Here is a 26,620-nt window from a genome sequence, read left to right as displayed (position 1 = left end):
TCATTGTGGCTCTGAAATATTAGTCCTCTGCTTCTTTCCAGTAACCCACTGGAGATATCTTTGGGAACAGAATTGGCACATTGGGAGAATGAAGGTGTGGGGGGGGGGGGGGGGGGGTCACCAGTGTTTTGTTGAAGTGTGTTGGGTTTGCGAATCTGTCTGTTACAACATTGATTTACAGAGTCACATGGAGAGATCTATTGTGATGGGTGCTGTCGCTGAATTTCCTAAATGCAAATTGTCATTGAGTGCTCATGTTAATAATAAGAGCTCCCATTCACTCAGCTGGTACATGACCACTGTTGAAAGATCCTTCAGTTGTGTGCACAGTTCCTAGGAACTATCAAGTAGACCATAGGGCTTCTGAAATGCAATTAAGCTATCGATATTGATCTTCTGCTCCCCTTGTTGTGCCTCAGAAAGGACTTTGAATATCATGGTTGCTGTGCATGTAGAATCTGGCATTGCAGAAGGGGAAGGCATTGAGCAACAAGGATCTTAACTTGCTGTTATTATTTGCAAATTACTTGTGGAAGGGCCTGTGTCCACTGTTTTTGGTTCTAAATGCTGCCCAGTGTACTTCATATTACCCTGCTATGGAAAGGTGTCTAAAAAATGTGAATAGCTGAAGAGAGAACTCTCTCACTTCTGCTTTGCAGTAAACCGGTGAGTGTTTTTCCCCACTAAGAAGGTGCTGCCATCAAACCAATAAGGCGTTTTGCCTACCATGTAAGTGAGTAATCTGATATCTGCATTTTAGCGCTGGAGTGATGTATATATCGGTGAAACATATCAAACAACACATCCCATTGACATTCGCAGTGGGCAGCATGCCAATTGTGTTTAATCAGCATGTGCCTGCAAGCCATTAGAGGTGATTCTCCTACTGGAAATCAGTTTATAATAATTTGGACCATGCTAAGAATTAGCATTTGGATATGAGAGAGACTGCATATATTAATACTCAGCACCATGATTCATGTCGGCAAAGTAACTCATACATACATTATACCTTTTTTTAATGGGAAAATAAAGGATCATAGTAATGATCAATTTCTGCTGTGTTCCTATTGTAACACCTTGACCAGTCACAGTCAGAGAATTAAAATTGACATTCACTGCACTTGCTGCATTTCCATGCCAGTGATGGTTCAACCAGTCTTATTCTTCTATCCTCGTCTATAAATTTATGTCTGTTTATTTAGTCTTTGTTTTGCATCCTAGTCTTCTGTACAAGATGAAAAAGTTTGTTTTTGTCTCTTTTTAGCAACTTATAAGTTTGGTACTACCAAGCAATGAGGATCTTGTGGATCACAAGTTGCCTCCTCCTAACAAAGACTATGAATGAAGTCACAAAAAGGTAGCTTGAATTGGAATGAAATTTATTGAAAATAGAGGTGAGAAGAGACTGACTGATATCAAGGCAGCATTTGACTGAGTATACCATCAAGGAGCTCTGACAAAATTGAAATCACTGGAAAGTAGGTAAAAATCTTCTCTGGTTGGAGACAAGCCAAGCATAATGGAAAATGAATATGATTGTTGGAGGTGAGCATCACCTTATCCACACCAATTAGGATAGGCAATAAATGCTAGCCTAGCCAGTGATACCCACATCTCATGTATGAATAATAAAAACAATTCCCAGTAGAAAAGGCAGAGTCCCGACATCAAGAGCTATAGAAGATGTCTAAGGACCGTAGAAGGCTTGCTGAGTAAGATTGAGAACTAGTTTTGAAGGAGACTGCAACTTCCTAGACAAATAGCCGCAAAATTCTGTGCCCTCATCATTGTTGAGATTATATCTGGCACTACTAATTGTCACTCTCTGCCTGCAGCAGTCAAGAAAAATGTGGCCCTGAATTTGTTTGTGGCTAAATCCTTTCAACGGCCAGCTACTGACCTCTGTGGCATCTCACTTTTGATTACACACCTCTGCATCACCCCGGTGATAGATGCTTTCATCTTCAGGCTGGACAACACATCAGCTTCCCAATTGATGGGGTATCTCAGGTTCAGAGTGTACTGGGTTTTGCCACATCCCCAGTTGAAGGATATTGTAGCACCCAATTTGCCATCACAGCATCAGTGACTTGCTGGTAAGACCCATTCACAGGGAGACCATCATTCCCTGAGTTTTTAGCTAGTCTTTCATGGGTGTGTATTCTTTCCCTGTAGATGCTATGATGATTTCGTTCTTCACCAGTTTAGTCTTCTGCACCTACTCCATCTCTAATATCCATGGAAAGATTCTCGGGGTCAAAGGGAATTCATTGTGGAGCTGGCTTTTCACCCCCTGTGAGGGACTCAAAAGGAGGCGCAGACGCACTTAATGAAAGCCATCTGCTCACCAGAATCCTCAGTTGTCAATCAATCTGCATATTGATGATTTATTTTTGCTGGCAGGAGAGGTTGGGTAGTTTCCTGCAACACACGTCAGCAAGTATTCCTTAACGGTAATGGTCTCTGCATCATTCACAATACGACAGAAAAGACAAAGAGAAACGGTTCCCATTAGTGAAAGGTTTGAGAACCAAAGACTGCAGGTTTCAAGTGATTGACAAAATAACTAAAAATGATGTGAGGAAGGGAAATGAATAAGCACCTGAAGATGGAAATATAGATTCTAAGACTTTAGAAACTGTGTAAATTTAGATTAGATTAGATTACTTACAGTGTGGAAACAGGCCCTTCGGCCCAACAAGTCCACACCGCCCCGCCGAAGCGCAACCCAACCATACCCCTACATTTACCCATTACCTAACACTACGGGCAATTTAGCGTGGCCAATTCACCTGACCCTGCACATCTTTGGACTGTGGGAGGAAACCGGAGCACCCGGAGGAAACCCATGCAGACACGGGGAGAACGTGCAAACTCCACACAGTCAGTCGCCTGAGTCCGGAATTGAACCCAGGTCTCTGGCGCTGTGAGGCAGCAGTGCTAACCACTGTGCCACCGTGCCATCATGTTTCCATGTTTCCGTGGTATTCATGTTTCCATTGTATCAACCAGCAATACTTGTCAATTAAAAGGGACTTTGGTCCATTAATGTTTGGCTGGTAATGTTCAGCTGGTTGCTAGAAGATTCATGTGCCTCCCATTGTTAGCCACTAACAGTCCCCATTAATAGCTATCCACCCTCCTAGCTAGATCGTTATCCATTCCTTTGTCTGTCTAACTGTTCTTCTGTCCCTTTGGGCTCTATCCCCACCTATTGTTTACTCCTTACCCCCTCCCCCACCCTATCTTCTGCATATAAACCAACATTTTCTTAGCTACCATCTAAGAAAGGGTCAATCAACCCAAAACGTTAACTCTGATTTCTCTCCGCAGGTGCTGCCAGACATGCTGAGCTTTTCCAGCTATTTCTATTTTTGTCTCTGATTTCCGGCACTGTAGTTCTTTTAGTTTTTAACTCACTCAGTGGATAATGCATTTGTACTATATGGCAATGTTTCCTAGGTGTTGTAACCTCTGTTCTGTTACTATTTGACGAGCTCAGTATGCAAATGATCCAAAGACACCCATGTGACTGGCAGCCTAGAGGTATCAAAGCAACAGAATGCAAGACTAAGAATGTTCAGATAAATCGCTCTGTAACTACATGTTATCAGTTTGTCTCTTAAGTAAACCTGTTTGAGATGTTCAAGTAAATTGAACCTTACATTACTTATCAATCATTTTTGAGAGTTGAAATTCTATGTAGAACATCAAACATTACAGTGCAGTACAGCCCGTTTGGCCCTCAATGTTATTTTTTTTAATAAAATTGGATTACATTACATTACAGCGTGGAAACAGGCCCTTTGGCCCAACAAGTCCACACCGCCCCGCCGAAGCGCAACCCACCCATACCCCGACATTTACCCCTTACCTAACACTACGGGCAATTTAGCATGGCCAATCCACCTGACCTGCACATCTTTTGGACTATGGGAGGAAACCCATGCAGACACGGGGAGAACGTGCAAACTCCACACAGTCAGTCACCTGAGGAAGGAATTGAACCTGGGTCTCAGGCGCTGTGAGGCAGCAGTGCTAACCACTATGCCACTGTGCCGCCCATATGCTGACCTGTGGAACCTACCTGAAACCCATTTAACCTAAACTATTCCACTCTCATCCATATACCTATTCAATGACCACATAAATGCCCTTAAAGTTGCCCCTACTACTCTGAGTAAAGAAACTCCTTTGACATCTGTCCTGTATCTATCACCCCTCAATTTAAAAAGCTCCGTCCCCTGCTGCTAGCCATTGCCATCCAAGGAAAAAGTCTCTCACTGTCCAACCAATCTAACCCACTGATTATCTTATATGTCTCAATTAACTTGCTTCTCAACCTTTTTCTCTTAAAAGAAAACAGCCTCAAGTCCCTCAGCCTTTCCTCCTAAGACCATCCCTCCATATCAGGCAACATCCTCGTAAACTTCATTTCAATCCTTTCCAATGCTTCCACATTCTTCCGATAATGCGGTGACCAGAACTGTACGCACTACTCCAAATGTGACCGTACGAAGTTTTGTACAGCTACAGCATGATCTCATGGTTCTGAAACTGAGTCCCTCTACCAATAAAAGCAAAAACACCGTATGCCTTCTTAACAACCGTATCAACCTGGCAACTTTCAAGGATCTATGTACCTGGACACTGAGATTTCTCTGCTCAGCTATTCTACCAAGAATCTTATCATTAACCCAGTACTCTGCATTCCTGTTACTCCTTCCAAAGTGAATCACCTCACACTTTTCTGCATTAAACTCAGCTAGCCAATTTCTGATCCAAACTGCTCAATCACTCTCAATCCCATGCTTCTGTACTTTGTGCAATAGCCTATTTTGGGGGAACTTATCAAACGCCTTACTGAAATCCATATACACTGCATCAACTGTTTTACCCTCATCCACTTGTTTGGTCACCTTCTTAAAGAACTCAATAGGGTTGGTGAGGCATGACCTACCCTTAAAAACCACGTTGACTATCCCTAATCAAGTTAGTCCTTTCTAGATGATGATAAATCCTATCTCTTATAATCCTTTCCAACACTTTACCCACAACTGAAGTAAGGCCCACAGGTCTGTAATTTGCAGCGTTGTCTCTACTCCCCTTCTTGAACATTTGCTATCCTCCAGTCTTCTGGCACTATTACTGTCGACAGTGATGACATTAAGATCAAAGCCAAAGGCTCGGCAATCTCCTCCCTGGCTTCCCAGAGAATCCTAGGGTAAACCCCACCTGGCCCAATGGATTACTTATTTTTACACTTTCCACAATTGCTAACACCTCCTCCTTATACACCTTAATCCCATCTAGTCTAGTGGCCTGTATCTCAGTATTCTCCTCGAACACATTGTCTTTTACTGGTGTGAATACTGACAAAAAGTATTCATTTAACGCATCCCTATCTCCTCTGACTCCATGTACAGCTTCCCATTACTATGCTTGATTGCCCCTAATCTTACTCTAGTCATTTTTTTATTCTTGATATAGCTATTAAAAGCCTTAGGGTTTTCGTTAATCCTATCCACCTATGACTTCTCATGTTCCCTCCTGGCTCTTCTTAGCTCTCTCTTGAAGTCTTTCCTTGCTAACTTGTATCTCTCAAGTACCCTAATTGAGCCATCACATATTATCCTAACATAAGCCTCCTTCTTCCTCTTGACAAGAGATTCAACTTGCTTAGTAAACCATGCTTCCCATGCTCAACAACTTCCTCCCTGCCTGGCTGGTACGTACTTATCAAGGGCCCACGATAGTTGGGTCTTGAATAAACTCCATATTTCAATTGTGCACATCCCCTGCAGTTTCCTTACCCATCTTATGCATCCTAAATCTTGCCTAATCGCATCATAATTGCCTTTTCCCCCAGCTATAACTCTTGCCCTGTGGTATATACCTATCCCTTTCCATCATTAAAGTAAACGTAACTGAATTGTGATCTCAATAACCCAAGTGCTCACCTACCTCCAAATCTTACACCCTACCACGTTCACTACCGAGTACCAAATCTAATGTGGCTTCGTCCCTTGTTGGCCTGTCTACATACTGTGTCAGGAAACCCTTCTGCACAATTTGGACAAAAACTGACCTATCCAAAGTACTTGTACTATAGTATTCCCAATCAATATTTGGAAAGTTAAAGTCCCCATAACAACTACCCTGTTACTCTCACTCCTATCGAGAATCATCTATGCTATTCTATCTTCTATATCTCTGAAACTGTTTGGAGGTCTATAGAAAACTCCCGACAGGACAACCTCTCTCATATTTCTAATTCAATATTAAGAAACACAAAGCAAAAATACCAGAGACTTTTCTGAGTACTCCTTGACTTCCTCCTGTACCACTTCCAGTGCCTTGCTAGAAGGATCAGCGTAAGATGAAAGATATAAAATGAAAGTGATATGGGGAAAGGATTTAATGGAATTATTATACAAATTCTCAGATTTCAGTTGGTAGATTTCAGTGTCAAAATGAGTGATTTTTATGTGCTGTGTGGCAGTGTGATTTTCAGTCCTGACACCAGTTAGTTAGCAGACCTCCATCTTTCCCTAACAAGTGTCCATGCACTCCAGCGTGCTGCTGATCTCCATGTCCTCCTGCAGCACACATCAGCAAGTATTCCTTAACGGTAATAGTCTCTGCATCTTAGTATAGGGTGATCCCATTCTGCATTTTTCTGGAATTTTGCATCCTTTTCTTCGCATAGAGGGATAGTAGATTGTGAGTATGAGCCACGTGACTGGATTTTGTGAGTTACAGTTTTCCCATTACTTCCCTTGACAGAAAGACAAGTCGAGAGCCAATCCACAGCATCCAATTTACACATGGAGGGGCATTAATTGGCTCAAAGTAATACGTCTACCCTCATCTGAGGACGAAGTCACACCACTGCAACCTGATGGCACCTTTGCCGTCAGATTACAGCAGGCCACTTCTGAAACTACATGAAATCCCTAAAGAAAAGAAACTGATTCAGATCTCAAGGTAAGTATGATATATCAGTGAAGCTAAGCTGGCAAATCACAGCAAAGGAGATGAGGGCTGTGTTGAGAATCCTGTGCTGGAGGGTAAAGATTGAGGGTGCTGTGATCTTGGAAAGGGCTATATACGTATAATGGGCCCAGTGGATTTCTGAAGGTAGTCCCTCACTCACTTTCTGAACGTAAAAGTTGCATGAGTCCATTAAGATGAGCTTCCCCTGCTATTGGAGAAATAGCAGTAAAGGTGGGATGAGGCAGTTCATTTTCTGTTAACTGGTCACTTAAGTGCTTCAATTTGTTCAGAGATAAGCTGACTGTATAACCCACCTTTGTGGTAGAATGAGAGATGGGTAAGGGGTAGGCAGATGAGACACAACATTTTGTAATTTCCCACCTTAAAACTTACCAATTGAGGGGAACTGTAAAAGCCATCTCATAGATTGAATCAAAGAACTGTTTGGCAATATCTGTGCAGAATGACTGAGAAATTGATGAGGTGAGGGTGAGTGCCAGTGTGACTGGTGAGATGGAAGTTTGAGGAATGACTGCATGAGATGGGAATGTGTGGAGCTGCAAGCTTTGTTGATATGAGAAATATTGTACAAGAGATTGCTGAGGAATTCAGAGTATGGGAGTTGACACTTGAATTTGGGATGACACTAATCTTTCTTAAAGAAATCATTGAAGATCTTGGGGAAATGAAACCAACTCACTTCAGCAAAAACTACTTCCCGAAGAGTCAGGTTCCTGACGTGTAGTAGACCCCCTACACCTCTTTACACAGGTTACTTGCACAAAAATTCTGCATAATATATATGTATGTAATATTCTTCTTATTTACTTTTATGGGTGTCACTGGTTCAGACAATGTTTATAGCCTGTCCCTGTTTGCCCTTGCGAAGGAGGTGGTGAGCTGCTTCTCGATCTGCTGCAGTCTATGTGCTGTAGGTACGTCTATAATGTGCTTAGAGAGATGGGGGGTGGGGGGGTTGGGGCCGGGGGGGGGGGGGTGAAGGGAGGGGTTTCCAGCTTTTTTGATCCAGTTATCCTGAAGGAATGGTGATGTATTTCAATGTCATGATGGTGCACATTATAGAGGGAACTTGCAGTGGTGGTGTTCCCATATATCTGTTGCCCTTGTCCTTCTAGAAGGTGGTGGTCATGCTAGAAGGTGCTGTCTAAGGATCTGTAGTGAATTTGTGCATTGTATTTTGTAGAATGTGGAAAGACTGGATACCTGTGGATGTGGTGTCAATTAGCGGGCTCCTTTGTCAGGATGATGTTAAAATTGGATTAGATTCCCTACAATATGGAAACAGGCCCTTCGGTCCAACAAGTCCACACTGACCCTCTGAAGAGTAGCCCACCCAGACCCATTCCCCTACCTTGTATTTATCCCTGACTAATGCACCTAACACTATGGGCAATTTAGCTTGGCCAATTCACCTGAACTGCACATCTGTGGCTTGTGGGAGGAAACAGGAACACCCGGAGAAACCCACACAGATACGGGGAGAGTGTGCAAACTCCACAAAGACAGTCACCCAAGGCAGGAATCGAACCCGGGTCCCTGGCACTGTGAGGCAGGGACACTGTGCCAACCCAGCTTGAGTGTTGTTGGGGCTGCACTTATCCATGTAAGTGGAGGATACTCCATAATACTTCTGACTTTTGTCTTGGAGATGGTAGACAGGCTTTCGGAATTCAGGGCATTAATTACTTGCTGCAGTATTCCTAACCTCTGACTTGTTCTTGTAGACACTATGTTTACATTGGCGAGTCTAGTTCAGTTTTTGGTCAATGGTAGCCCACAGGATGTTCATGATGAAGGACTCATTAATGGTAAAGTTGTTGGAAATAAATAGGTGGTGGTTAGATTGTCTCTTATTGGAGATGATCATTCCTGACATTTGTGTGGTGTGAATGTTATTTGCCAATTTTTAGCCAAATATGGATATTGTCCGCTTGTTGTTGCATTTTGAAATGGACTGCTTCAGTATCTGAGAAGTTGTGAATGTTGCTGAATATTATGTAATCACAGGTGAATATTTTCACTTCTGACCTTCTGGTGGATGGAAGGTTATTGACAAAACATATGTAGATGGGTAGGTATAGGACATCCCCTGAGGAACTCTTGAAGTGAATATCCTGGAGCTGAGATAACTGATCCCCAATAACCAGAACCATCTTTCTATCAGTTGTTGTTTGATAGCACAGTTGATAACACCTTCCATCACTTCACTGATGAATAAGAGTAGACGAGTTGGACAGTAATTTGACTGGGTTGGATTTTGTTCTGCATTTTGTGTACAAAAATATATGGGCAATTTTCCAACTTGTTAGGTTGATGCTAGTGTTGCAGCTGTACTGGAAATGCTTGGCTAGGAGTGCAGCAAGTTTTGCAGCTTGAGTCTTCAGTACTATTGCTAGAATGTTATCAGGGTCTACAACCTATGCAATATCTAGTGTCTTCAACTGTTTCTTGACATTACATGGAGTGAATCAAGTTTGCTGAAGACTGATATCTGTGAGGCTGGGGACCTTTGGAGGAGATTGGGATGGATCATCCACTGGGTACTTCTGGCTAAAGATTGTTGCAAATGCTTCAGCCGTATCTTTTGCACTGATATACTGGGCTCTCCTGTCATTAAGGATGGGATATTTGTGGAGCCTCTGTCTTCAATGAGTTGTTTAATTGTCCACCATCACTCATGACTGGATGCGGCAGGACTGTAGAGTGTGGATCTGACTGTTGATTGTGTGGTCACTTAGCTCTATCACTTGGTGCTTATGCTGTTTCACATGCAAATAGTTCTGTTTTGTAGCTCCACCATGTTGACACCTCATTTTTAGGTATGCCTAGTGCTGCTCTTGTCATGGCTTTCTACACTTTTTATTGAACAAGGTTTAATTGTCTGTCTTGAAGGCAGTGATAAAGTGGGGAATATGTGATACCATGAGGTTGCAGATTATGTTGGAGTTCAGTTCTGCTACTATTGATGGCCCAAAACGCCTCGTGGATGCGCAGTCTTGAGTTGCTAGATCTGTTCAAAGTCTGTACCATTTAGCATGGTGGTGGCTTCATCCAACACGATAGAGGATGTGTGAAGGTGGGACTTTATCCCGCCAAGTACTGTGTGGTGGTCACTTTTACTGATACTGTCATTGATAGATGCATCTGCAGGTGGCAGATTGTTAATAAAATCGTGTATGTTTTTCCCTCTGTTGCCTCACCACCTACCGTGGACCCATTCTAGCAGCAGAATTAAGGAGAATCCCAAAGCATTTTATTCTTATATAAGAAGCAAGCGGGTAACTAGAGAAAGGATTGGTCCACTGAAGGATAATGAAGGAAGTCTGTGTGTCAAACTTGAGAGAATGGGTGAGATTCTGAATGATTACTTTGCATCATTGTTCACTGAGGAGAGGAACATGATGAATGTTGAGATTAGAGATAGAAGTTTGATTAGTCTGGATCACGTTGACTTAAGTAGGGAAGGCGTGTTGGGTAGGATAGAGGTTATTAAGGTAGACAAATCCCAAGGACCGGATGGTTGCTGAGGAAGGCAGGAGAGGAAATAACTGGGGCCCTGACAGATATCTTTGTGGCATCCTTAAACACGGGTGAGGTGCCAGAGGACTGGAAAGTTGCTCATGTTGTCCCCCTGTACAAGAAGGGTAGTAGGGATATTCCAGGTAACTACAGACCAGTGAGCCTGACAGCAGTGGTGGGAAAGTTGCTGGAGAAGGTACAGAAGGATAGGAGCTATTTATATTTAGAAAAGAATAGGTTTATCAGTGTTAGGCAACATGGTATTGTGCGGGGGAGATCGTGCCTTACCAACTTAATAGAGTTCTTTGAGGAAGTGACCAAGTTGATAGATGAAGGAAGGGCTGTAGATGTCATTAACATGGACTTCAGTAAGGCATTTGATAAGGTTCCCATGGTAAACTAATAGAGAAAGTGAAGTCACATGGTGTGCAGGGTGTTCTAATTGGGTGGATAAAGAACTAGTTGAGCAACAGGAGACAGAGAATAGTAGTTGAAGGGAGTTTCTCGAAATGGAGAAAGGTGACCAGTGGTGTTCCACAGGGATCAGTGTTGGAGCCACTGTTGTTTGTGATATACATAAATGATCTGGAAGAGGGCACTGTTGGTATGATCAGCAAATTTGCAGATGACACAAAGATTGGTGGCAGAAAGCATAGGGAACTGTCAAAGAATACAGGAGAATATAGATAGACTGGAGAGTTGGGCGGAAAAGTGGCAGATGGATTTCAATCCAGACAAATGTGAGGTGATGCATTTAGGCAGGTCTAATTCTAGAGCGAATTATATAGTGAACGGAAGAGCTTGGGAAAAGTTGATGAGCAGAGAGATCTGGGAGTACAGGTCCATTGTACCCTGAAGGTTGCTGCACAGGTGGATAGTTTGGTCAAGAAGGCATATGGTATGCTTGCCTGCATCGGACGGGGTATTGAGCATAAGAGCTAGCAGGTCATGTTAAGATTGTACAAGACATTGATTCGGCTGCATTTAGAATACTGTGTACAGTTCTGGTCGCCACATTACCAAAAAAGATGTGGATGCTTTGGAGAGGTGCAGAGAAGGTTTACAAGGATGTTGCCTGTTATGAAAGGTGCTAGCTATGAAGAGAGGTTGAGTAGGTTTGATTTGTTTTCATTAGATAAAAGGAGTTTGAGGGGGGACCTGATTGAGGTTTACAAAATCATGAATCAGGGTAGATAGAGATAACCTTTTTCCCAGGGTGAAGGATTCAATAATGAGAAGTCACGCTTTCAAGGTGAGAGGTGAAAAGTTTAAGGGGGATACATGCAGCAAGTACTTTACACAGAGGGTGGTGGGTGTCTGGAACGTGTTGCCAGCAGAGGTGGTAGAGGCAGGCGTGGTAGATTCTTTTAAGATGCATCTGGACAGATGCACGAGTAGGTGGGGAGCAGAGGGATACAGATGCTTAGGAATTGGGCGACAGGTTTAGGCAGTCGATTTGGATTGGCTCAGGCTTAGAGAGCGGAAGGGCCTGTTCCTGGGCTGTAAATTTTCTTTGTTCTTTGTTCTGTCCTTTTGGACCTGACCAGTTTGATTGGCAGTGCTGCTGTAGAGTCACACGTTTGGTGGAGAACATTGAAATCCTCCCACCCAGAGTACATTGTGTGCTATTGTCACTCTTAGTGCTCCCCCCAATTGTTGTTCTACATGGAGGAGTACTGATTCATCAGCCAATGGAGGATGGTACATGGTAAACAGCAGGAGGTTTCCTTGCACATGTGGCCATGAGATTTTAATGGGATCTGGAGTCAACGTTCAGTACTCCCAAGGAAACTCGCTCCCAACTGTATGCCATTGTGCTGCCACCTGTGCTGGCTCTGTTGTCCAGGTGGGACAGGACATATATAGGGATGGGGATGGTCTTGGTATGTAAAGTATGATTCTTTGAAAAAGACTGTGTCAGGATGTTGTTTGACTCGTCTTTGTCGTAGCCCTCCTAATTTTGGCACTAGCAACCTATTCGTAAGGAGGACTTTGCAAGGTCATTAGGCTGTTCTGCTGTTTTCATTTCTGGTGCGTAGGTTGATGCCAAGTGGTCTGTCTGGTTTCATTACTTTGTTGAGACTTTGTGACGATTGGTACAACTGAATGGCTTACTAGGCCATTTCAGAGGGCAGTTGAGAGTCAATCACATATCTGTGGTTCCAGAGTCACATGGCGGCCAGACCAGGTGAGGACGGTGGATTTCCTTCCTTTAAGGACATGAGAGAGCTTGATGAATTTTTCGAACGATCAACAATGGTTTCCTAGTCAATAGTAGATTGTTAATTTCAGATTTTTAAAATTATATTCAAATTCCACCATCTGCCTCAGCAAGATTCAAACCCAAATCCCTAGAACATTACCTGAGTTTCTGGTTTGATAGTCTAATGATAATATATTAATACCACTTGGATATTCTGATGTTTGTTTTAACTTCTGTCTGTTTTCTTTTCTCCATTTTATGTTTTCCTATATTTGCTTCTAAGGAATGTGCATTTAGTTTTGCCATTCACTTTCTTGTCACAAACCTCTTTTAATTTCTTATCGTATTTATTGCTAGTTCACTCATTCTTTGCTCTTTTTTAAAACAGTTTCTTCATCACCGATTTTTAGACTTACTTCTAGTTTAGGTAACATTGTAACTCCATTCTTTTAATCAGTTACTGTAGTTGCCTTCATCAGTAAATTCTGACGTTCCTAGTGGAGTTTTTTTATTTTTCAAGGAGGGATATTACAGTTGATAGTATTGTATTATTTATTTTAATGCTTGACATTTTATAACTACTTTTATAACTTCTAATGTAATTTCCCAACCCAACTGAACTTGCCCTCCTAGATATGTAATTGACTTTCTTTAAATTTGAGAGATTAGTTTCAAATGTGACCATATCATTGAAACATCTGTCATGTTATAATCACTTTTTCCCTGGAGGAGTCTTTGCTATAACTTTACTAATTAACTCTGTTTCATTACACAATACAATAATTGTAGTCAGTGCTGCATACTCAACAATAAGGACAATAAACAGAGATTAGTCTTCAGCTCACTAACTGTCCCCATGACTTGTCCGGACTAGTCCTACCTGCCTATCTCCTTTTCCACCTCTCCACTCCACCCTCTCCTCCTTGACCTATCACCTTCATCCCCTCCCCCACTCACCCATTGTACTCTATGCTACTTTCTCCCCACCCGCACCCTCCTCTAGCTTATCTCTCCATGCTTCAGGCTCACTGCCTTTATTCCTGATGAAGGGCTTTTGCCTGAAATGTCGATTTCGAAGCTACTTCGATGCTGCCTGAACTGCTGTGCTCTTCCAGCACCACTAATCCAGAATATATCTTCATTTGTTATGTATTTGCAATCCTAGGCTATCTGCAGCAACTCTATTTTACTCACGTCATTGTATGTGAGTCTGTAACATATAAAATTTGTTGGCGGGTAGTAAAAACTAACCACTGTAAAGATCAGAGATTTGATCAAAATATAGAAGGACCTTATAGGAAACAGGCCTGGGGCTAGTGTGCTCCGACAGTCTCAATAGTAACATGGGTTGTTATCATGTATTCTGTGTATAGTTGTAACAATGCAATAAACTCAATATTATCTCCTCAACAAGACTGTTCTAGTTAGACCAGAAATGTAGATATCCTAATCCACACTAGATTTCGTGTAGTATGAAGGAATTCAGACACAACGTCGTGAAAAAGTGTATCCCTGCCACCGCATAATGAGCAGTGGTGACCGGTATTATTTTTAAATTTGCCAACTAAGCCAAATTAGAATTTAGGGCTTTGAAAAAAGTGCAGGGAAAATGATGCTGATGATTGAAAAGATTTCAAGGGAAACAGATACAGCTGACAGCTGCTGACAGCAAACTCCACAAATTTCATGGCAACTTTCAACACAGAGGAGTACTTCGTAGAATGATACAGAAAGCTTTTAAAATCTGGCAGATGTTCTGAATAGAAGAAATCTGCAATTCCAAGGAAGAGGCACAGGCAACATTGTGAGGCAGTGCATTGTAGAAGTAATTGTGAGTCTGAGTTGAGCAATGAGTTAAAGAGACATTGAGGACTGTGTAAGTTAAAAACCAAAAATCGGCTGAACTGAAGGGGAGACTTTAACCAGCACAGTTCAAGCTGAAAGGATAATAACAATAATAAAATGTTGCAGATTCAACTGGGTTTTCCCATCTTACCATGTGAACATTATGAGTTTGAAGTGGGGTGAAGCTCCAATGTAGCCACAAAGGGTGGAAACCCTCTATTACAGTAACGAAGCTCAGGAAAACCCTCCATTATGGCAGTGAAGTGTAGGAGAATCAATTTACTGCAGATGAAGAATCTTTAAAGAAGAAAAAAATACCTAATTATGTTAGGAAACCCTGGTATTATGATAGTTTTGCCAGGAAAATTTAACTTCAGAGATTTCCCAAATAGAACACAGAATTGGAAATTCAGGACATCATTCTTGAGGGATAGAATAGCTTCTCGTCTGGATAATGAGATGGAAGCTAAATAAGTAAATGCAGTTCTGTACACAATTTGGAGGAGATGATATTGCTCACCAAAGGATAGATGAAATATTAGACAAACGTGAACAGCCTTTGACAATTAGTTCAACTTCAGAGGTAATGAAATTCTTGAAAGGGCAAGATTTAACTCAAAAGTGTGTATCCTGGTGAATCTATAGATTATTTAATTACCTGATGAAGAGATGTTAATATGATTAATTAAAGTCAGAATTCATAAGAGACTGCCAGAAGAAGTCCAAAGAAGATCTTATTCTAGAGTGCACTATCTTTTCTGATAGTAGGTGAAATAGAAGTACTGAAGCAAAACACATCAATCCTAAGAGAAGATAAACTTGGCACAGGAATTTTACAGAATCTAAGAATTTCTTGAGATACAAAACTTAAAAAAAAACCAGATAAACCATTAGATAGTAGAAGTCCTTTCCAGTGCTGAGGATCAACAAAACTGTACAGGTATGAATAGTGCCCAGTTTTTAAAACTGAATTCTTTCATCTTAAGAAAGTAGTCACTTTCAGAAAATTGCCAAACAGATCACAACAACAGAAAATCAAAAGACTGCAAAACTACTCAAGTAGATATAAATGAAGTAGAGCAATTTGCAATAAAAGATAACGGCTTATGTTTTCCTAAGGAAAATCAGTGGCCCATACCAAACATTTTAGCATGCATTTACACCATTGGGCATCACATAAACTTCAAGTTAGATACAAGAGCAAAGTATAGTCAAATGGAGAGCTTTTATTGAGAAAATATTGCTTACAGCCCGCACGGTTCATAGCAGTTATCGTCAAAGGTATGCTGCGAGCAACACTCCAATATAAGGAGTATCAAATAGTAGAAATCACGATCAAGAACTTTCATTCCTGAGTAGAAAATAATGCATTGATCTGAGTCTCAAAAGTTGCAAGTAGGTTAAACAAGTAGAGAAACAGGTGGAAAATTTTGCTGAAGTCTGTTTACATGTGGCAGAATCTATATAAAAAGTAGAATCGCCTGAGGTTAGTTACATGGGAAAGAAATACTTCATACTGTAAATGAGATAGAAAGCTGTGTCTGCAGTGTTTGGGTAGAAATGTTTTCCACTGTCATCAGCCCTGAAGATAGTTCAAATTCCCAGTGATAACCAAGTTAATAGAAAATGAAAACAAGGAGACAAGAACTGTACCAGATTCATCACTCAAGACGATGGAAGCATTTGTAACTGTAATCAGGCTTAATATTGTACAGTATTATGAGCCATTATGTGCTTCAAATTCGAGTCTGCTATTAGAAGCTGAGAGGATTAGGATGGGAGGGAGTCAAGCAAATTGACTAACATTCCCACCTTCCAAAGATGAACTCCAAAATCAATAAATGATCCAAAATACTGCAAAAGAAAAAAGATCACCTGCTACAGCAGGCACCATACCAACAGCTACAAAGAATAATCACTGCTGAAATACACCGTGCAACAGATACAAGAGGTTAAAGAGACAGCTACAGACCTCTGACCATCAGGAAGACAGTCCATGCCTACTGTCTTATACCCAGCAGGCTAACATTCTTTCAAGTCAAAAGAGAACGCATTTGAGGAGCAAAATCAAACCTCTAGATCGCTGGGATTTGTGAGGTCAAAGAGATGGTGTAATTTAAAATGTATAACAATTTAATAATTTTATGGAAGGGATGGGTGCTGTAAATGGGTTTAAAAGGTATAAAGAGAGTATCTTTTTATTTTCTGTATTTCTTAATGTGAACTGAAATTGGAAAAGAACTAATTTAAAAAGCAAGGCTTGTTGAGTGATTGCTGTGCTTTCTGAAAATATGTGACCTGATCCAGTGTTTCCACAGCTGCTGGTTCAAACAGTAGTGAAAGGTTTGCACATGAGCTGGAGCCAAGTGCTCTGTTCAAATGGAGATTCAACCAGCAACAAATTACTGTTTGTTCTGTGACTAGTGATAAATAATCAATGACAAAACCTTCTGTCTACCAGCAAATCTGTGATTGGTTCCCAGGTATCTGTACTACTTGAGGTTCTCAACAGGTTAGGGAGAAGTCATAAGATCCCCATAAGCTCCGGGTGTGTCAGGGCTCCCAGCAGAAAAATATACCTTAAGCCTGAAGAAAATTAATTTATTTTTCCTCCAGCAGTTGCTTTAAGTTGTGAGTTTTAAAAAATATGTCAGAGACTTTTATAAAAAGTGAGCCAATCACCCTGTGCGCACTGAAAAGAAGTGAAAACATCTGAAGATGGAATATCGAGAAGCAATGTTCTGAGCAGCACAAAAATTATCTCAGCAAATCCTGTGAACAGAGACCACTGAACTATTTTCCCCATTAGGGAAAGGGTGTTAGAGTTTTAACTAATTGAATTCTATACAGACATTCCATAATTGTTTACCTGTTGGAGTCTATTTATTTGTAATAAACTGTAATTCTTGTTAAGTACAGAAACCAGACCCATATTTTCTGTCAATCTGGATCTGAAAGTCAGGTAAATTGGGGATTCTGTCTACAAAAATCTTTAACATTTGTGATGAGTCAAGTCTTGATTTCCACCAAGCTACCCATTTGAGGTGTAAAAATGGGTTAATTCAGTAAACAGCGCACACTGTGATAATACCACAGAGACTAAGTTAGAGTAAAGAAAGAGTTTGTAGGAGACTGGCCTGGGTTTAGTGTGCTTTTAACCGTACCTGCAGTAATGTAGCTTATTTTATGTAATCTGCCAATTCTTGCAGCAATGCAATAAACTTTATTATTTACCTAATAAAACTTGTCTAGTTAGACCAGAAAAGTGGGTTTCCTAATCCACATAAGATCACGTCAGGCTTGAAGCAGCCCATTGCAACTTTGCTTTTACAGCATCCTCTTTCTGTTTTTGACTTGTTACATTTTTCAAATTAATCGCAACACCAGCTTCAGGAAGAATATTTTATCTTTCTCTTAGGTATCCTGTAGTCCATTGCTCTGAAAACTCAGTAACTTTAGACTTCAGCTGCAATCTTCATTTTTTATACAGTAGGATTTTACTATAACTCAACCTCTCTGTCTTAGACAGGAAAATATTTTTTAAAAAGTAAATTTGAACTTCTGGTTAATAGTTGAAAAGTTGATGTGATGAAACTGTAACATTTGTGTTTTTCAAAACGATTTGATACAAGTTTGGGTTCTTGTAATTCTTTAAATTAAGAATATGAGTTTGCCTGGGTGTTTGGAGCTAACAATTAGCTCTTAAAAGTTACAATACCAGTATTTTATGTGAGAGGAAGTTACCCAGAGTTACAGAGTCACTATCATAGTGTCATACACCACACAAACAGGTATTTCAGTCAAATCAGTCCATGCCGAACATAGTACCAAACTAAACTAATCCCAACTCCTTGCTCCTGGCCCATATCCCTCCAAACCTTTCCTATTTATGTGTCTATCCAAATGTGTTTTTAAACTTCATAATGTACCTGTATCCACCACTTTCTCAGCAAGTACATACTACACGCAAACCACTCTCTGTGTAAAAAAAAGTCTCATGTCTTTTTTTAAATCTCTTTCCTCTCACCTTAAAAATTTGCCCCTTAGTTTTGAAATTCCCCAATCTAGGTATAATACAACTACTATTAACTCTGGCTATATTTCTCATTCTTTTATAAACCTCTGTCGTATAGCTCCAGTGAAAAAGGTCCCAGCTTTTCTAGCTTTTCTTTATAACTCAAATTTTCCATATCTGGCAACATCCTGACAAATCTATTCTGAATCCTTTGTAGCTTCATAAAATCCTTGTAATTTCCTACTAACTACTATGTACCACTCTCACCTTGGCTGATGGATCAGTACACTTGGAAGAAGCATGAGGATTGGTGGTGAAGGAATCAACAAGAGGGAAAAAGTACTTGACCCCATCCTTGCCAATCTGCCTGCTGTCCATGACAGCATCAGTGGGAACGATTACTGCACAGTTTTTGGGGAGATCAGTCCTGTCTTCACATTGAGGATACCCTTGTCATGATCGTGCTGTGGGCCATCAGAAGCAGTAGATTTGTACTCAAATATGATTTGCATCCTCATATCCTCTACTCTACCATTAATATTAAGCTAGGGATTAGCCTTTTTTCAATCAAAGGTGCAGGAGAGCATGGTAGGAGCAGCACCAGGCATAACTAAAAATAAGGTGTCAACCTGTGTGTACAACACAAGATTACATGCATTCTCTACAGCATAAACAGCAAGTTGTGGAGAGTGCTAAGCAGTACCATAACCAACAAATCTGGACCATGGGCAAGATATTGTGGATGCTAGAGAAGGCTGAAGAAAATCAGCAAGTCTGACAGCATCCATGCAGAGAGAAACAGTTAACATTTTGAGTCTGGTATGATTCTTTTTGAGAGATAAGGTTTTCAGAGCTGAATAAAGAGTGACTGCCTGTGATATCAAGGCCACATATGACTGAATGTGGTATCAAAGAGCAGTAACAAAACTAGAGTTAATGGGAATGGGGGAAAATTCTCTATTACTGGAGTCATTCCTTGCACAAAGAAGGATGTTTGTGTTCATCTCAGCTCTAGGACTCTAGGCTGAATCATCTATAGTTACTTCACCAATGATCTTCCATCCTTCCATCATAAGGTCAGAAATGGGGTATTCACTATTAAGTACACAATGTTCAGCACCACTAACAACAACTCAAATACGGAAGAACTCTGTGTCCAAATGCAGCAACACCTGGAAAATATCTAGGCTCAGGCTGTCAGGTGGCAAGTAACATATGCACCACACAAATAGCAGGCAAGGACCTTCATCAACAGAGAGAATCTAGCTATCATCCCGTGATGTTTATTGGCATCACTGAATCACCACTATCAACATGTTGGGGGCCACCATTGACCAGAAACTGAATTAGAGTAGCCATGTAAGTACCGTGGCTTCAAGAACAGGTCAAAAATTAGGAATCCTGCTCTGCATCGCTTGACTTCCCCCAAACCTGTATCTACAGTACACAAGCCAGGAGTGTGATGGATCAGCCCTCACTTACCTGGAGGAGTGCAGCTACAATAAGACTCAAATCTAACAGTATGAAGGACAAGCTGTCTGCTTGGTAGGTATCGCACACTCAAAGATTCAGTCGTTCCACCACCAACGCACAGTAGCAGCCAAGTTCATCATCGACAAGAAGTTTTGCAGAAATCCACCAAGAGCCTTGGCATCTTTCAAATCTGATTACTGTCACCTAGAAAGACAAGGGCACTGGATGTATGGGAGCACCACCACCTGCAAATTCCCTCTGTGACACTCACTAGATTGACTTGGAAACATGTTGTTCATTCACTATTGCTTGATCACAATCCTGGAACTCCCATTAATAGCATTGTTAGTGTATCTGTACCACATGGACTGCAGCAGGTCAAGAAGGCAGCTGCCTGCACTTCTCCAAGGCAGATAGTAATGGGCAATGGATTCTGGCCCTGGCAAGTGAAGCCTACATCTCTGAATGAGTAAAAGAAATATAAGGGGACCATCTGCCATACCAGATCTGTGAATACCTGATGTTGAAACTGACTTCAATTTTTCATTTCAGATTTGAAGAGGAAATTAATTTTCTTCAAATATTGATGGCTTCTAAGGTATTTGAGAAAGGCACTTAAATTCTGTGCTACGCAATGTATACTTTCTGTGAAGAGGGTCAACAATGGGGATGGTGGGGTGTTGGGAAAGACTTTGGTTTTATGATCACGATAACACTAAGAACATTTATATTATTATGCAGATATCTTCATCACCAAAATTATTATTGTTATTAATGTTGGTTGGTCTGTGTATTTCCAGTGATTACTGCTTTAATTTCCCATTTCTAAGATCACTTTTACTTTTTGTCTGGGATTTCCCACTTGTTTGAGGAAATAAAACTCATTAATTGAAAATAGAATTGCTGTTCTTCCTTCTTTATCATTGACTTACTGCTTGCTTTTAGCCATAACTGAGGAGCTCTTCTCAAAAGAAGACATACATTTGCTCTGATTGATATTAATAAACCTAATCCTTGTGTGTGTTCCCCATTATAGGACTAATACCACAGCTGATGGGTGTTGCACCAGAGAAAGCTATAAAACTTACTGTAAGTGTTGTAAATACATTCTTAAAGATATTACTTAACTTTACAAAGTGTCATGTCATGCTTACTATAGAAATGTTTCATTCTCTGATGTTGCATCTGAATTTGTGTTTGAACATTTTGGTATCATATGTGCTCATGTTGACTGCTATAAATATTTAACACAACTGTTAGTGACTTACCTTGCAAAACTGACAACTTCCTGAAGAAGGGCTTATGCCCGAAACGTTGATTCTCCTGCTAAAGATTCCTGAAGAAGGGTTTATATCTTCATCACCAAAATTATTATTGTTATTAATGTTGGTTGGTCTGTGTATTTCCAGTGATTACTGTTTTAATTTCCCATTTTTAAGATCACTTTTACTTTTTTTCTGGGATTTCCCACTTGTTTGAGGACAAGTGTCGATTCTCCTGCACCTTGGATGCTGCCTGATCTGCTGCGCTTTTCCAGCAACGCATATTTCAAAACTGACAACTTGTTTGTCACTCCAAACATAATTACTTCATTTTAAATTTATATATGCGTCTTGGTTTACCAAATTCCAGAATATTAATGATCTTTCAGAATATGTATAACATCATGTTTTGTCAACATTAGAAACTCCAGGTGGAATTCTGTGCCTTTCCTGATGGTAAATTTGTGAGGAGGATAGTGGATGTGACTTCATCCTCATTCCAGTGATACTATGGTTACCTCAGCAGCTAGTTGGGGGCTCACCCTGCAAGAGGTGTGAGAAACAAACCCGGCTTTGATAATTTCTGAGCATGGAGTGATATCCCTTGTTCAAGGCTATCAAGCGACCCAGCATCAGGAAAGGGACCCATTGACAACCACTACACTGCCCCTGCTGTCGACCCTTCTCAGTCGCCATGGCTGGCAGCGTGCAGCAGGCAGGACATATACCCCTGGAGTTTTTGATCACAAAGAAATGCCTAACATTGGCTTGTTAAGTACTTAACTGCCTCAATAATGACAGGTCTTCCTTAAAATATGCAGTATAGGGGTTTTACCTGCTGTGTAGCAGGGGATACATGTAACTCCACAAGATTCCACCCTACGAGCATATTTTCTTCTCTAATTTTCTTCCTTTTGTTCTCTCTGCAATTCTAAGGTCGAGATCAGAGATGTTAATAGTGTGGAGTCGAATCTTTCCCATCTCAGGCATCCAAGGTGAAATCTTGGCATTTGAGACATTCTTGGCTGCTCTCTGGAGAGTTGGCAGCTATCTCTTGTCACCTCATTTTGGAAACTGTCCTCCATTTTATTCCACTGAGACATTTAGATTAGATTAGATTACATTACAGTGTGGAAACAGGCCCTTCGGCCCAAAAGGTCCACACCGACCTGCCGAAGCACAATATTTACTGCTTACCTAACACTACAGGCAATTTAGCATGGCCAATTCACCTGACCTGCACATCTTTGGACTGTGGGAGGAAACCGGAGCACCTGGAGGAAACCCACGCAGACACGGGGAAAACGTGCAAACTCCACACAGTCAGTCGCCTGAGGCGGGAATTGAACCTGGGTCTCAGGCACGGTGAGGCAGCAGTGCTAACCACTGTGCCACTGTGCCACCCACCGTGACACAGCAGTCCACAGGGACTGAGATCTTACTTACCGAGAGCTGACGGCCGGTCAGAGCAATAACTAGAGAGGTAGTGACTGTTGCCTATATATGACACCCATCCAAAGTTGTGATGGTCACTGCATCCCAGGAAAAGGTACGTGATGATAGAAGGGCGAACACAGTAGAGGGGTGCCTTTAACAAGGAATCCTCAACTGCCTCCCCTAAGCAAGACTGGAGGAATCAAAGCCTTAAGTGAGCAAATAAACCTCTGGCCATAGGCTTAATTAGCCAACTCTTGCCATTCTCCCACTTGGAGACAGCTCAAGATGGGACTTCAGGGATTCTGTAGTCACTCATAGTTTTGTGCTGTACTGCATAATCTACTTGATTCCTAGTCACAAAAGAGTATCCCCATTTCAGTGATTTTGATTTCTATCTTTCACAGCAACTGTTCAGTTCTTTCTGAGTGAGATTGTCCATTAATGCATGATTAAGATCAATTCTGTGCTGTAACCTCTTGTTCATTGTACACTGAACTGGAGCTGCTGAAACCCTTTACATGGTGACCTTATAGCCATCAAACACAAATTTTAATTCTTCCATTCTGAGCTGGATTTAAATCCAGCGTCCAGAAATTAAAAGTAGTGACTTATACTGGGTTTTATTTCTTAGAAATATTACTTCTCTGGTATCTTTCCCAAGGCTGAAAATATGTTGCCCCTCCCCCAAGTCCCTTCTCCCTACCTTTTATCTTAGCCTGCTGGACACACTTTCCTCATTCCTGAAGAAGGGCTTATGCCCGAAACGTCAATTCTCCTGTTCCTTGGATGCTGCCTGACCTGCTGCGCTTTTCCAGCAACACATTTTCAGCTCTGATCTCCAGCATCTGCAGTCCTCACTTTCTCCTCGAAGATCTTTCCCAAGGCGCCATTCTTTGTGAATTTGACTGGATAATATCAGGGTGCTGTTAGTGAGGTATAGCTGCAGATCTGTGAAGTTTTAAGGTAAATTCAGAATGAAAAACATTAACATATGTGCTTTCTGCTATTGTTGACAGTTAAAAAAAATAGATTTGGAGATGAATTTCATTGTTTTATTCAAAATATTTTATTTAATTTCAGACAAATGATTTTGTAAGAGACAGATTTATTCGGAAAGATGGCTCCATTGTACTTGCAGCAGAAATACTTGCTGGTGGTTGTGTGAGTATTGATGTTTATGATCTGACTTGTTGATCTTCCATTCTGATCCTCATGGACAAAGGTTTTCAAAAAAAAAATTTCCCTTCCTATAACTATAGTTGTTTTATAAAAGCATTCAAGGAAGACTCACATTGTCACTTCCTGATGCATAGGTCTAGCATAGCAAATGGCAATTTCATTGTGGACCTGAGATTTTCTAAGATCAAACACTAAATATGTGGTATGATGTGAATGCTGATGTTTTTTGTTATTTTGGAATTGGTGTGAAAAGAGCTCAGGAGAAATGGACCTTGGTGTAGTGATTGTAACAAGGTCAACCAGGTGGACCTCATAGAATATGAATTCCCTGAGGAGGGCTGTTAATCTGTTCCAATCAGGGAACCCTGGCTGATAGATAAGAACAGGTGGGTCAGACATCCTATTCACTCTGATAGCTGGCTCTGAGAGAGCTAGAGCATTGTCAGCAACTCTCCACATATAAATAAAAGGTGACTTGGTGACAGAATACTGGCCTCTGTGCAATTATTTCACTTAGTTGATAAGTATTTTAACCAGAAAGACTTGAATTTACATGCTACCTTTATAGCCTTAGGATGCCCCAAGAGCTGAATTTACAATTGTGATCACTAATGCAATGTTAGAAAATGAAGATGCAACAGGAAATATGCATTTAGAAAAGTTGGTCAAACTTTTAATAATGTTTTTCTAAAAACTAATCCACAAAATGGACAGACCGAGGCTGTTGCCCTAGCTCCTGGTACAGGCCTCACCCACCCCTGGTGCATGTCCCCCCCCTTCTTCCAGTGCAGTCTTCACTCTGCTCCTAATACAGGCCTTGCTCCAGTCCTTGTGCATGCTTTGCAAGGCTCAAATCCCAACACCCTCTCCCCCAAAACACACACAGACACACCTCTTGAAGCCTCCTCCCTCTGCTCTAGGTTCAGATCTGGTCTGCTCCACTTCAGGCCTCTCCCTGCTCCCAGTGCAAGCCTCAGCCTACTTTTTACAGTCCACCCCCAAAATGCGAAGAAAAGATCAGATTATAGGAGGTAAAGGTGTGGAAGAGTAAATAGGTGTACTTAGTATTGAATAGAGCATAGCTTTCAAGCTCAACTCAACTCAAATGTCAGACAACTGTTGTGCTACTTTTCCTTTTTTTGAGCACGCTTTTGGGTATAGAAATTGAATTAACTACAGTAAATAATGTGTGGCAAAGCCATCAGAATGATTTTCATTTTGGAAATGAAATTAGTGAAAATTCTGCTTCAGTCAGTGGAGGAATGTGTGTTTAAATTTTCAGTTCTCATTTAAAGAGATCTCCTGATTGAGCAAACAGAAAGTGCTGGAGAAACTCAGCAAGTCTGGCAGCAACTATGGAGAAGGAAACAGAATTAAGATTACAAATCCAGTGTATATGACTTTTCTCTGAAACCGAAAGTGGCTGGAAAAGCAGGTAGTGTTGTACAGTTAAATGTTAAGTGTTATGTTAAATGTGTGTTAATGATAACAGGGAAGAGATACGCAGTTTAAGTGTGAATAGTAGATGTTAATAATAGAAAATAAGTCAGCTCTGTTAAGAGCAAAGCAATGCATACAAGACACGGGGCTTGCAGTGGTAATCAAAATGGGTTAAAATTAAGATTTCATCTCTGAGTTGTTCAACTCCATGTTGATTCCTGAAGACTGTAAAATACTGGTAAACAAAGTGATAATCCTTCTGAGGAAGGGTCACTCGACCTGAAAGGTTAACTCTGATTTCTCTCCACAGATGCTGCTAGACCTGCTGAGCTTTTCCAGCAATTTCTCTTATTGTTCCATACATGCACCAGCCTCTATGCTGAAAAAGTTCCTTTTGATTTTTTCTTCTCTCACCTTAAATCTGTGCCCTCTAGTTCTGGATTCCCCTATCCTGGGAAAACAATATGGCTGTTCACCCTATACATATCCCTCATTATTTTATATGCCCTGTATAAGACCATCCCTCAGCTTCCAAAGTTCTAAGGAAAAAGGCCCCTGCCTATTTTGCCTCTCCCTATAGCTCAAACCCTCCAATAGATTGAATAACGTACAAGTAAACACTGCTTCAAGTGAAATTACAAATTGGATTAAATGCGTGACTGGGTGACCGCTGTGCAGAACATCACCAATCTGTCAGACTGAACGGCTGTTATTTTTAGCTGGCGTACCACCACAGAAGAAGAATAACAGATCTGTGTTAGATTTCTGTGCAGCTGTATAATGCATACACCTTGCACAACTCTTTAGAAGCTCCAAATCATTGGATTATACCTCAGTTGCAAAATCTATCCCCTGCTTATAGGCAGATGATGGTAATAAGCCAATCCCAGGGCAAGGGAGAAGAGATGATTGAGCTCGTATGTCCATTCAAAGCCATTATTGAGTATACCATTCTTAAAAATTGCTTCAATTGCCTTAACGGATCTTGAGAGCTCTGCAATATGCACCCCAAAATGTTTAACAAATAACAATGGTCTGTTGTACATTGCTCAGCTTGGTGCTGCTACGTGGACAGATATTGTAAGGGGAGGATCAGGAGAAGAAGCAGAACCACCTGCCTAATCTTTCTTCAGACGAAGAGGATCGCGATTGTTCAGAGCGTGAAGTTGAATCTATGAATTCAAAAAGAAACACATAACCCAAAGAACTGTGGATGCTGGAAATCAG

The 26,620-nt window shown here is 41.0% G+C and overlaps 1 protein-coding gene across 1 annotated transcript in view; it reads left to right on the top strand.

The window, feature by feature from the left end:
- The window catches only part of slc25a13 (solute carrier family 25 member 13), a 258,563-nt gene that overhangs the window by 171,559 nt on the left and 60,384 nt on the right, over positions 1 to 26,620 (top strand). Inside the window, exons 12-13 of the mRNA XM_072575450.1 lie at positions 21,112 to 21,164; positions 23,855 to 23,935. Coding sequence (XP_072431551.1) covers positions 21,112 to 21,164; positions 23,855 to 23,935 — 134 coding nt within the window. The remainder of the gene's footprint in view (positions 1 to 21,111; positions 21,165 to 23,854; positions 23,936 to 26,620) is intronic.

Source organism: Chiloscyllium punctatum, chromosome 8 (genome assembly GCF_047496795.1).
Source record: "Chiloscyllium punctatum isolate Juve2018m chromosome 8, sChiPun1.3, whole genome shotgun sequence".
NCBI classification, from domain to species: Eukaryota; Metazoa; Chordata; class Chondrichthyes; order Orectolobiformes; family Hemiscylliidae; genus Chiloscyllium; species Chiloscyllium punctatum.
Note: the sequence above shows the minus strand (reverse complement) of the source record. Positions and strands in the feature narration are given on the sequence as shown.